Source organism: Dermacentor variabilis, chromosome 5 (assembly GCF_050947875.1).
Source record: "Dermacentor variabilis isolate Ectoservices chromosome 5, ASM5094787v1, whole genome shotgun sequence".
Lineage (NCBI taxonomy): Eukaryota > Metazoa > Arthropoda > Arachnida > Ixodida > Ixodidae > Dermacentor > Dermacentor variabilis.
In genome coordinates this window covers 168,349,987-168,363,613 of record NC_134572.1, presented here as the reverse complement: position 1 = coordinate 168,363,613, position 13,627 = coordinate 168,349,987, and the positions used below count along the sequence as shown (strand labels likewise).

The following is a 13,627-nucleotide window of genomic DNA, read 5'->3' as shown; positions in this document are numbered from 1 at the left end:
AACCCATTTTAGAAAGCCCATCCTTTTGTTCATTAAAGCATTCTTGAGCCCTTTTCTTACAGTGGCAAACAGCGATTATAAGCCGCCGTGGTCGCTTAGTCGTTATGGCGTTGTGCTGCATATCACGAGTTAGCAGGATTAAATCCTTGGCGGGGTAGCCGCATACAATGGAGACGAAATGCAAAAACGGCCCTGTGCCGTGTCATCGATGCACGTGAAAGAGTGCCATGTGGTAAAAATTATTCCGGAGTCTCCCACTGCGGCATGGCTGATTAAACGTTACTATAATTCGCGATTTTGGCACGTAAGAACCCTGAATAACAAAAGAAAAGTAAATGCTGTTTAAAAAGGTTTATCCAAGAATGTGCGAATACCTAATGGCTCGAAAATTGGGTATAATTCACTGATTCGATGAACGTTTATCGAAGTGGTTGTGGCATTTGTTCTGATGGCGTCCCTCGGTCCAGGAACCCGTGGTCGTTAGCTGCACTCACTACCCTGTAGGTCAGCAGGGCCTGCTAGGTATGTAGGGGTGATGGTACAGACGACGGAGCTAGTCTGGCTTGTGAGGATAGTCCAGGACCATGTATTAGGGAGTATTCGGCTAATCTTGACAGTATTGACATTGTCACTAGTAGAGTACAGGATGAAGTATAATGAACTTACGAGAACCAAAGAAGCCGTTGGCTGTCATGTGATATCTTACTAGGATGTATGCGTGCTTCGGAGATACGTTAGAGCCGACGTGCTGGTTTCACTTATTCTATTTCAATAGATAACAGAGGAGTACTCACTAGCCAGACCTTAGCCAAACATTAAAAATAAACAAATGCCACGTAGCTGCACACAACAAAGGTAATGTTGTTTGCCGTCGCTTCAAGATACTCGAATTATTTTTTCATTCCGCTTAATTAGATATTTATTCTAAATAACGAACTTCTCAAATATTATAATTACATGAAAAGTGTCAACTGTAGAGCGACATGAAAGTGTCATTGTGGAGCGACATGAAAAAAAAAATTAACCGACGATTACTCCGGACAGGCCGCCATTGGAATATGAACCTGGCAACGTTTAACGCTAGAACGTTATCTAGTGAGGCGAGTCTAGAAGTGCTAGTGGAGGAATTAGAGGGCAGTAAATGGGATATAATAGGGCTCAGTGAAGTTAGGAGGCCAAAAGAAGCATATACAGCGCTGAAAAGTGGGCACGTCCTCTGCTACCGGGGCTTAGCGGAGAGACGACAACTAGGGGTTAAACACCACCGCCAGTTATCCTCAGTCAACAAAAACTATACAGAAAAGTTGGCCCAAATCGATTCACACAGTGCGTGTAATCCGCCTAATTTATCTCTCAATGTCAACTAAAATATCGGCTAGCACACTTTGCGGAGAGACGACAAGTTTCGAAGTTAATCAACAAGCGTAAGACGGCTGACATAAGGAAGTATAATATGGATAGAATTGAAGATGCTCTCAGGAACGGAGGAAGCCTAAAAGCACTGAAGAAACTAGGAATTAGCAAGAATCAGATGCATGCGTTAAGAAACAAAAGCGGCAATATCATTACTAATATGGAAGGGATAGTTCAAGTGGCTGAGGTGTTCTATAGAGATTTATACAGTACCAGTGGCACCCACGATCATTATGGAAGAGAGAGTAGTCTAGAGGAATTCGAAATCCCACAGGTAACGCCGGAAGAAGTAAAGAAAGCCTTGGGGAGCTATGCAAAGGGGGAAAGCAGCTCGGGAGGATCAGGTAACAGCAGATTTGTTGAAGGATGGTGGGCAGATTGTTCTAGAGAAACTGGCCACCCTGTATACGCAATGCCTCAAGACTTCGAGCGTACCGGAATCTTGGAAAAACGCTAACATAATCCTAATCCATAAGAAAGGGGACTCCAAAGACTTGAAAAATTATCGAACGATTTATTAAAGTAATTGCAAATAGAATCAGAAACACCTTAGACTTCGGTCAACCAAAGGACCAGGCAGGATTCCGTAAAGGCCACTCAACAATAGACCATATCCACACTGTCAATCAGGTGATAGAAAAATGTGCGGAATATAACCAACCTTTATATAGAGCTTTCATTGATTACGAGAAAGCGTTTGATTCAGTCGAAACCTCAGCAGTCATGGAGGCATTGCGGAATCAGGGTGTAGACGAGCCGTATGTAAAAATACTGAAAGATATCTATAGCGGTTCCCCAGCCACCATAGTCCTCCATAATGAAAGCAACAAAATCCCAATAAAGAAAGGCGTCAGGCAGGTAGATACGATCTCTCCAATGCTATTCACATCGTGTTTACAGGAGGTATTCAGAGACCTGGATTGGGAAGAATTGGGGATAAAAGTTAATGGAGAATATCTTTGTAACTTGCGATTCGCTAATATTGCCTTGCTTAGTAACTCAGGGGACTAATTGCAATGCATGCTCGCTGACCAGGTGAGGCAAAGCAGAAGAGTGGGTCTAAAAATTAATCTGCAGAAAACTGAAGTAATGTTTAACAGTCTCGGAAGAGAACAGCAATTTACAATAGGTAGCGAGGCACTGGAAGTGGTACGGGAATACATCTACTTAGGGCAAGAAGTGACGGCGGTTCCGAATCATGAGAGGGAAATAATCAGAAGAATAAGAATGGGCTGGGGTGCGTTTGGCAGGCATTCTCAGATCATGAACAACAGGTTGCCATTATCCCTCAAGAGAAAAATCTATAATAGCTGTGTATTATCAGTACTCGCCTACGGGGCTGAAACCTGGAGGCTTACGAAAAGGGTTCTACTTAAACTGAGCATGACGCAACGAGCTATGGAAAGAAGAATGATGGGTGTAACATTAAGGGATAAGAAAAGAGCAGATTAGGTGAGGGAACAAGCTCGAGTTAATGACATCTTAGTTAAAATCACGGAAAAGAAATGGGCATGGGCAGGACATGTAATGCGGAGGGAAGATAACCGATGGTCATTAAGGGTTACGGACTGGATTCCAAGGGAAGGGAAGCGTAGCAGGGGGCGGCATAAAGTTAGGTGGGCGGATGAGATTAAGAAGTTTGCAGGGACGACATGGCCACAATTGGTACATAACCGGGGTTGTTGGAGAAGTATGGGAGAGGAGTATGGGCGTAGCCAGGCTGATGATGATGATGGTGATGGCGCTTTGTGGCATTGCGATGTTTCAGCGCAGCTGCCGCTCTTATTTCAACAAAAGGCAACTGCATACAGAACGCACCGTGTCGAACGGAAGCGCTTCTACGTTTAGGATTGGGCAGCGCACACCGCGATGCACCGCTATCGACCCGGTGCTCCATCGACGCGCCATATTATAGTGGGTCACCGCCGCGGAGAGGGAGGAGATTAGCAATTATTATTTAATGTTTCTTCGGAGATGGGATGAGGAAACGGGTGGAGAAAAGGCGTATGGAGTAGCATTTACTCACTGACAGGCCTCAATGTGGTCGTACAAGGTTGGGGTAGGAACTACAAGTGAGGGGACGAAACGCTATTTCTCTCTTTCGAGTCACCACAGCGGCACTGCGTGAGGTAATGGGAGGTATAGGGCACGTGCGGAGGCGGGAGAAGGACAGCCAGGGGCAACCCTTGAGAAAGGCGACAAATCCCACTGAGGAACGCGCGCCGCAAACGGGGAAGCGAGAGACACGGCTGAGAGCCGCACAGCCACGCGACGCGGAGACGGATTAGCGGAAAGCTGTGGATCACGCGCGAGGCGGCAAGGAGCGCCCGCCGCCGGCACCGCGGCAGTGCCGCGACAGCCAGAGAAGGGACGGCGAGGGTGCAGTGGACGGTAGTGGCGAGAGCCACCGCAAAGGCGCTGAGCGAGAGGATAGGCAGGAGGACGCGAGAGGAAAGTGGCGAGAGGATAGGCGGGAACACGTGATCCCACTTTGGAGCACAACGGGAGAGCAAGACTCGCGCCGCGTGCGAGAGATGGCAGCAGGAGCGCGCACCTTGGTTACGGCGAGAAAGGACGGCGCCGCTAAACGCAGGAACGGGTGCCAGAGAGCTGCGCTTCCAAAACTCCCGATACTGCTTTCTCTTGCTCAATACGTTTTAGAGAAAAGTGTTTTTCCGAGCGTGAAAGAAGCCCGCAAATGCACGGAATACAGCCGCGCATTCACTCGAGGAACTTTGCTTGTATTCGCGGGCTCCTTTCATGCTGGGAAAAAACACTTATATGTAACACGTATTGACCGACGGGAAGCTGCATCCGGAGGTTTTCATGTTGCTCTACAACTTTCTCATTGGCACTTTTAATCTAATGATCAGTCGCCTATGCCTCTATCAGAGGTGTTTTTTATTCCATACCTCTTGGCGACCAGCTGGTCATGTGCAGTTTGTCTCGGAAGGTCATTCCAGTCTCTGGCATTTCGGGCGAAGAATGACTGCAGGAATGTAGTAGTGTTGGCTTGTGGCGCGATTACCCAGTTTGGATGGCGTGTTCGACGATCACGATGAGCCAGCTAGGAACGTAGTAGTGGGGGTTTGTGGCGCGATTACCGGGTTTGTATGGCCTGTTGGATAATCACGATGAGCCAGCTGGTCCAGCTGGCTCATCGTGATCGGTAATCGGTAATTAGGCAGAATCAAATAAATAATCTAAGCATCTCTAAGCGACGACAAACAACATTACCTTGCTTCTGTCCAAGCTACGTGGCATTCGAAGATTTTTAAAGTTTCACTAAAGTAACGTGGGACACCCTGTTTAACATTCTCCCTGTAGAAAGCGATAACCACCCGACATTGAAAATGCGTGAAGTAGCTAAAGAGGCTATCTGGCTACATTATTATGAAATATAATATAATAAATAAATAAAACGCCATTGTTTTGCCACACAGGCGATGCATTGATTGAGATAGCAAGCTATGAGACAGCTGTACAAACTAGGTTAGTCGTTTTATCAGTTGCGTATTCTGCTGTAAACATTCGCTTAATACTAAATTAACAAGTATGTTGTCATGAGCGCAAAGGCGAACACGAGCACATTTAACTGTATCACAGCTCATGCTCGCGGTCACAGCAGACACGAAGCCGTCAGCTACTTCCGGCCACCTAGCCTTCGAACCTCTAAGCTTACCTCCAAGAATTACCTCTAAGGATGCGCGCGGCCGCGCTAGCCGCCACTGCTGAAGTGAAAAAGGAGGTGCGCCCTAATCTGCCCCTCCCCCCTCCTAGTGCGCGCAAATCTCTCCGCTTCCCAACTGCCGCTTACGCGCGTGAGAAAATGTCGTGCACTCGCCCCGCCTTCCTCTATTGCGAGCGCCAGAAGATACCGCTGCATTACTCAGTTACACTCCTCTGCTCACCCAAGCAACCTTCGCTCGCCCGTAAAGCACAGCGTGTGGCTGCGATGTCATCGCAACAATGAATGAATAGATCCGCGGAAACCTCAGCACTTCTTATGAGTTGTGAATGTGAGAGCATTAACGTCCGCTTCAACACCGCTGAGGAGTTCTTCGAGTTACGTACCCCTCGCGGGCAGGCGAGCACATTGAGAGGCTTGGAATGTTTTGATTGGGCCTTACCGAAGCGCAGTTAGACCGCAGGCGAGAACTTGCGCGGGCAAGGAAATCGCGCATCACACAGGGTTCCTAGAGCGAGAGCGAGGGTGGTGTGGTCGCGCGGCACTGCCCCTACCTTAGCGCAATACGGCGTGCCAATACGGCTGCAGGTGTTCCCTTTTCCTCGCTGTGCACCGTCGAGGCGCGCTCGTGCAGAGGCGTCGCGTCCATCAAGAAATTCGGTGCCCTTTCGCTCCTAGAGATGACAGACGTCGGCTTTTTCACTCAATGGACAATTTGACGCTTTCGCATAAATAAGAAAATGACTAAATAAAAATAACTGAATAAATAAATTAGGCGTCGGATCGTCTGAGTATACTGCGAAGGAAAACACTTTCGTCTGCTTAGGATCTTTTTATCTTCAAGTACAGCTTAAATAACGCGGCTGATCGTTTTACTGCTAAAGGACACACTGTGAATGTCGACTGCTTCGGCTCTTATAAGCTTCTAGTACAGCTGCCACTGCGTATTACACGAGCACTAAGCAAGCGCGCCTGCGTTTGTAGCCTGTGTGAGCCGGCTTGGGCGCGGCTTCACGCATGCACTCGCATATAGGCGACACAAACGCGCGCACACGCAGGTAGGCGCAGGTAAAGGCTCATTCGCACTAGGCCGAACCGACACCGGTTTCCATCTGCCGACTGTGGGCGACAGCGTTGTTTTCTTCTTGTCGGCGCCTGTGTCACACTGTACCGCCGCTGACGATCTGCCGATGGTCGGCGGAGCGCTCGGCGTCGGTACAGTGTGACAGAGGCGCCGACACGAAGGGGAAAAGAAAAAAAACGCTGTCGTGGAGCGTCGGCAGATCGAAATCGGCGTCCGTTCGGCCTAGTGCGAATGAGCCTTAAGGAGACATACGCGCGACAGTCTTCACAGAGCAGGCTGTGTGGTACAGCGATTAATAAGAGCATGCGCGAGCATTGTGAGTATTAGCCGCGACATCTTTCAGTGACGCACTCTCTCTAGTCACTTCATAGGCAGGACGTCCCTCATACCGGCGCACTAGCTTTGTGCGTGCCAGGAAATGAGTTTGTGCGAGCCATGCTTCCTGAAGGTTGTCTCGGCTGCTTGCTGCTGTCACACCTGAAGTGCAGTTTGAGTTTATTGCGATAGTTATTGCCTAGACACCACAGGCACATTGCCGTCGTCGACGTTGGCGTCACCGTCGCTATCGCCGTGATGTTCCGTAAAGACCTTTTGATACAAGTGCGTATGGCTCAGCGAATGTGAACCATGTTGGCCCGCGAAGCCCAGTCACCGAAGAAGCAGGCCAAGCATGCCTAGTAGTAACGAACTCGCATCTTTTTGATTCCTCGAGCGCGACTACTGCGCCCACTTATATCTTGCCCACTAGGCATGGCGCAGCAGTAACACTAAAAAGGCAGCGCTGCTTGGGGGCGCTGCATTTCAGCGACATTGACATTGTATCACCTTTCATAGCGAGCAGAATGCACACCGCGCACTATGGCCGCCACACACGTGACACCATTGAACGCCTTCTGAATCACGAGCAAGCAAGCATGAGCCGCTGCTCGCCACTCCAGTAACGTTCCGCCGAGCGTGAGAGTTGCTTAGTAATATTTGCTGAAAATGTAGAATAGCAAATGGAATACGCCCTCTGTCATGAACTGCAAGAACAGCGAAGTAGACTTGAATGCATGGGATGAGACTTCCGCCTCAGCTACCCAAGGAGTGCCCGTGTTTACCACGGTATGTCATGAACACCTCCCACAGAGCACAAGCTCAAAGTGCACAAGCTCTTTCGCAAGCGCTGAATAGGCAATTAGCTGCAATTACAGTCAGGCACAGGATATCATGCCATGTTTAACTCGGACTAGCATGCAATCAGGGCTACGTATTATCAACGCAAGCGTGGGTTACATATTCGAGCAACTTCACCTTCGATAACAGCCGAATGAAACGTGGTATAATAGGTGGATACCGCAATTTTTCTCTTTGCACCGGGAATCAAACAGCAAGTGATCGATCGCTCGGCCGCTTCCAACATCTTTTTGCACACGCGTATGCGAATACGTGTAAATATACGGTGTAAGTGATCCGAAAATCATTCCCAAGTTATGTCCCCAGCACTGGCACCAAGAAATGTGCGGTCGGAGCAGGTCGCAAGCAGGCTTTCCAGTGCGCGCGCACAGACTTTTATCGAACGAAGTTGTTACATATACAGCTAACAACTGGCGCACGACCGTAATAGCTCTAGAAAAGCCATGTAAATACTTAAATGGTGAAATAAAATATCCGGCTGCTTCATTCGTCGCTACAGTAAGACCACGGTGCTGACAGATCATACAAATGAGGTTACTCTGCCTCTGGCGAAAAAATGGTGACTAGAACGGCGTCTGCGGCTACCGAGACCATTGCAAACAAATGAGCGAGTGTCTATGAGAAGGATCTGAATGGTTGTCACTGTCACGTGAGCAAAGATGGCGGCACCCGTAGGTATGGGGCTATAAAATGTATTTACAATGCAAGTGCAACAACTTCGTGGCCGCGCGCTGTATGCTGTGGGTGCGAGTGGAAGTGTCTGAGGGTGAGGCAAAAATGATCGTGGCTCAATCTCACGTGCGCAAGGGGGGAAGGCGGGAAGGAAGCAGCGCGCCGTTTTCCATTGGCGGTGGCTGCTTGTGGCGCGGCTGAGCGCGGTCACGCGGGTGCTACCTTGAAAGAGATCTGCAGGGGGTACAGAAAAAAAATAAATTATGGGGTTTAACGCGCCAAAACCACTTTCTGCTTATGAGGCACGCCGTAGTGGAGGACTCCGGAAATTTCGACCACCTGGGGTTCATTAACGTGCACCATAACCTAGGCCCGCGGGTGTTTTCGCCCCTATGGAAATGTGGCCGCCATGGCCGGGATTCGATCCCGCGACCTCGTGCTCAGCTGCTCAACACCATAACCACTGAGCAACCACGGTGGGTGAGGGGGTACAGAGTCTAGGCGTGCCAAGGGTTGATGGCTTCGTGTGTGCGGTCTCTTTGCCGCTTAGTTCGCGTGGAAGCGAAAGGCAGCACGAAGGCCAGTTCGCTCGCCGCTGCTGCCGCTCCTACTCATGCCAACGTTTTGACAGCGAGTATCCGTGGTCATCAGTTGAGATGTGTTCCTTTTTGCCTGCACGCGCGTAACACCATGCTTGTTAATTTAGTTAGTAAGCGAATGTTTACAAGTTAACAGGGCCAATAAAGATACTATCCTTAGCCTCCATAGCTGTTCATTAATTTGCTATCCCAATCGATGCATTTCGCACGATACTATGACATCTTCCCCAGAAATGCTGAACACTGGAACAACTCAGGCTTAAATATTGAAAGCTATGCAGATTTGAAGGAGTCTACTGCTCTTTGAAGGAAGAGCAGTGTATGTCGGTCAAGATTGAAGAAGAATTGTACAATAATTCGGCATGTTACCATTTGTACAGTATTTTGCTTGAAGTGTGAATACTTCCTTTATTGTTTATTTACGGCAGACACTGTATTTTACTCTGAACCACGTTTTCAGTTGGCGCGAACATAGTAAATGCGCAAATAAGAGGGGACTGCCTGCAAAACCTTCCATCGCGGTTCTAATCATCTAGTGAGTTGTTATAGTCAGTTGTAGACACCTTAACTAGATATTAAAGAAAGAGTGAGATAATTCTTTTTTATTAGTTACCTTGCTACTACTGTCTATGCCCGCGGCAACAGCCGCGCAGGAAGAGCGTTCTTTAATATTGTTACTACGTTTGCGTGTTATTTGCGGCATATACTTAACGAATACCCGGACAGTAGACACAGCAAATAAAAGGTGCGTGGTTAAGCGGAAGCATTAGTTCGACGTAAGTGCGACTCCCGTACTCCAATATATCTGTAAAATACAGAAATGCTGTAATGACACAACCGCTGTACCTACGTGAACAAACTGCTTTAATTTCGAGAAAAAGAAGTAAACTTTAGCAACTCTAGCAAGCAGAACTTTAATTTAGGACGTCTAATATTCTATGAAAATTGCAAAAATGGGGCACGAAACGAAATAGAAGCAAGAACTTTAAAAATTATTCTCTCTGTATCAAAAGCAGATATCGTGGTTTTGTGCATTACATCTTGTAGAATATCAGAAGCAGGCGAAGTTTGAATACGTATTTGACGCTTACGTGGAATTTTGTTTACGAGGGTTTTGCAACCGAATAACTCTGCTCAGAATATTCAGCGGTATATTACAAAGTGCATATTGCCACGTTGTCAAAACGGTGAATACCCGCCGTGGTTGCTCAGTGGCTATGGTGTCGGGCTGCTGAGCACGAGGTTGCGGGATCAAATCCCGGCCACGGCGGCCGCATTTCGATGGGGGCGAAATGCGAAAACACCCATGTGCTTAGATTTAGGTGCACGTTAAAGAACCCCAGGTGGTCAAAATTTCCGGAGTCCTCCACTACGGCGTGCCTCATAATCAGAAAGTGGTTTTGGGACGTAAAACCCCAAATATTATTATCAAAACGGTGAAGAATCCGAACGTGACCACAATGGTGGGTCACAAAGACTAACACTTTATTGGGCGAACCTGTGCCCGCAAAGACAGATCACGCTCAGGCAAATGACAGTGATGAGAACATGCGTCGATCGCCCAAATCTGATCGGCGGCTTAGGCACTTCGGCAGTTTACATTTTGGATCAATGAACATTCTAACGTAAACCCTTGTGTTCGCGCGAGTCCTAGAATGTGCACCACTATTCGAGTTCCGGACGCAGCCTATTACTGAAGGATCGGCGACAACATAAGCAACAGACCAAAGCAGCCATAGCATCTGAGAAACTTCACATAGAAAAAGGCCCGCCTTACGCATAGTGATTACTTTTGACATTTGTCAGCAGGTGAAATGGCGGCAAACTGACAAAGACAAATAAGTGTTCCTGTATATACTCATCACTTTTGTGCATTTTAGATGTATTATTGATGCATCTTACAAAGTTATATTTTTGTGGTTTCGCTAGAGAAGTGATAAACTTGATATTTGGCCTTTCTGAAACTTTAACTTTAAAAAAAATTTTAAGGACAAATTGGTGGCACATATTGGAATCCACTTCGTCTAGTTACAGGATTCTAGCATTTTCTTCTCAATGTAACAAACATAATTAGAAACGGCGCATTTTAGCCCAAAATAAGATTTCCTCATACATTTAGATATAAAGCTTTCCTATGAGATCGGCAGCCAAATGCATTAAAGGCAATGAATGGTTAACGCAGCGAAAGAATGATTAGTTGGACCGGCTGGTACATTTTGAACTTAAATATAGTAGGAGCACGAGCAAGAGGCTTTCACAGAAAGAATATCACAGAGAGCAAGAGGCTATCAGCAGAAGGACTATCAGAGCTTCGCCCATTTCCTTATGTTGGTCCTCTGATCTGGGCTGCAAGTATTGAGCCATCTTGGTTTACTTAGAAACGAAACTACTCCCTTCGTCAATACAAGAAGCACCTCCGCATGAAGAAGACATCACAAGTCTTCTATTAGTGTAATTGCGAACACCTCAGTGAATTATTATATTTCCAATGTCTCCCTCACAACTAATACGAATACGACTTATTAGCTGCAGCCGCACGGTCTCACAGAATATGCAGCATAAAAAGTTGTGCCGAGCATCTATTTCAGCTTTGTAATACAAATGTGTCACCAAACTTCCTCGAGCAATATAAATATTTAAATCACAGGTTTTAGTTAAATACGCAGCATTAGAAGAAAAAATTAATTAATATTGCCTAGTGCCTTTTTGTGTACTGGCGAGTGCTGGCAACATAGAGTCCAAACTCCTCTCGTTTTAAGTTACTGCCTTTTATAACTAGTTTGAAACAACCTGCTTTCGGTAAGCAGTTCTCAGAGCAAACGCCCAAGCGTAATCTCGACTTGACCGTTCTTCTAGTCCTCGTGCTACTGCCGTACATTTCCGTAACAAATGCCACATTGGGTGATTGATTTAGTACTTACAGCTGTCGGTGACGAAGAAAGTTTCGTCGGGGAAGGATGGAAAACAAGAGGTGAAAGGCGGAGAAGTTAAACAGATTAAGCGATATTGATTTTGTCGGTGTAAAGTCAAAGTAAACGTTGTAGAAGATGGATACGCATCGAGCGGTTGTTCATACTTGATATACCACAGCGGATATTTCTCAAATCTGTTAGTCAGATGTTCCTTCCTATTTTTTTTTTTGTTTCATGATTTGATTATTAACCTCACGTGCCTCTACAGGGTTTGGAACCGCGCATGAAGAGTTTTCAACGCTCTGTACCGTGCTCTGTCGGCCGGCAGTAAACACTGCATTCTTTTAAAAAATACGTTATTAAGCCCTTTTTATAAATTTTGACACAGGGAAACAATGGAGAAATTTATTTGAATAGGACGCCAGAAGCGTACTTAGCATGAAGAATGAAGGACAACAAACGGAACCACTGCGGCAGGCCTACGTTCGCCGCCCAGGCTCTAGCGGACGACATGCGCGCGCATCGGTTCGCACCTCCAGTGTAGGTCACAATACCCGTAGGTAGCGTACACCTTCCGAAAATGGTTGGATTAGATGAGGATGGAAGCATCGACCGATCAGCAGTCGCGATAAACAAGAGAGGTTTAGAGTGTAGGAGGGGAAAAAGGAGGCAGGAGATCGATCCATTACAGGCACAGGTAGCGACACAATGTAGATAGAGAAGTTTCGATGAAGTTCGAAACGATTAGGGCGATGTACACGAAAAATACCAGAACGAAAAGCGTGTATAGCATACTCGCATAACTCAAGCAGGCTAGGTATTTGTCGCCGCCTCGTTTCAAAGGGCACGCCTATAAATCGTCATCGTAGGTGGCGCTCGGGGCTGGTAGTCAGACGGCCAACATGACAAAGCTATTCGCTAAGAAACGGTGCCGCGTAAGCAAAGACGGAAGAAAGAAAAAAGAGCTCGCAACAGTACAGTGAGCTACTTTCGTGTTCTTTTATTTCGATAGTTTCTGCTTTGCGCGGATCACACCTGTACACCTGCAGAGCGCCCAAGAATAGCGTCCCTGCGCTTCTCGATGCAGTCGTACGTTCGATTCCGCGTCATGGACGACTCGGTCAACTGGGAGGCGCTGGTCGACGCCCTCGAAGGCCTGCGGCGCTCGCTAGGCCTGTCCACTTGCCGGGTGCGGGCCACCACTGTGCTGCAGCGCGCCTTCTACCGCCGCCTGGTGGAGGCACCGTCGACTCCTTTGCCCTCGCTTCTCATGTCGCCCTCCGCGCCCATGCTGGGACTGGCCGCTGCTCGCGGTGCCGGGGAGCTGTACGCTGGCCCGCGGCCACGGTCGGCATACTCCAGTCGCTACGCATACCCGGTGGGCAAGAAATAAAACTGACGCTTGGTGTTTCCTCAGTCACTGGCGACTAAACGTCAATATAAGAAAGAAGCTGGTTTCTTTAATGCGTGAATGGTAGACTCTAAGCATAGAAACGTTTATAAATCGTCACATCTTCATATTTAATAAATACTGATTATGACATTTATCCTGAGCCTGTCTTTTTCTTCTGCAGGACTAAGGTCTTTTCTAGGTACTACCTTCTTGCTCTCGTTTTGGAGTGGCACCTCAAACCAAAAACCAACAAAAATCGCGCTGATGTACTAGTAGGGCCATAGCTGACCATGATAATGGGGTCACACTAGTCTAGGCCCAAGAAAAGTTGAAAGGCCCAGAGCTCACCCTCACTAGAACAAGAATTGGCCTCCTTGGGTCTGCATTTGGCAGCTACCTCCTCCATGAGCCCTGTTATTTAAAAGATAACTTAAACGTTCGGCCCTAAATAATTCAAACAGCAGGGAAGGCTAGAAAGCTTTTGCTATTTGACTATAGGTAGGAAGGTAGTATCCTTTTTAGAAGGGCAACTGACACTGAATACCAAGCTACATTTAAAGCAATACCATGGAAGCGAGTGAAGGGGCAAACCATCCGACTCTCTCTCTCTCTCTCTCTCTCTCTATATATATATATATATATATACATACATATATATATATATATATATATATATATATATATATATAT

General features: G+C 47.2%; 1 protein-coding gene across 1 annotated transcript in view; it reads left to right on the top strand.

Annotated features, from left to right (window-relative positions):
- Positions 1 to 13,047, top strand: part of LOC142583701 (ATP-binding cassette sub-family A member 17-like) — an 85,060-nt gene extending 72,013 nt beyond the window's left edge. Inside the window, exon 9 of the mRNA XM_075694188.1 lies at positions 12,632 to 13,047. Within this exon, the coding sequence (XP_075550303.1) occupies positions 12,632 to 12,937 (306 nt within the window). The 3' untranslated portion in view covers positions 12,938 to 13,047. The remainder of the gene's footprint in view (positions 1 to 12,631) is intronic.
- Positions 13,048 to 13,627: the final 580 nt, after the last annotated feature.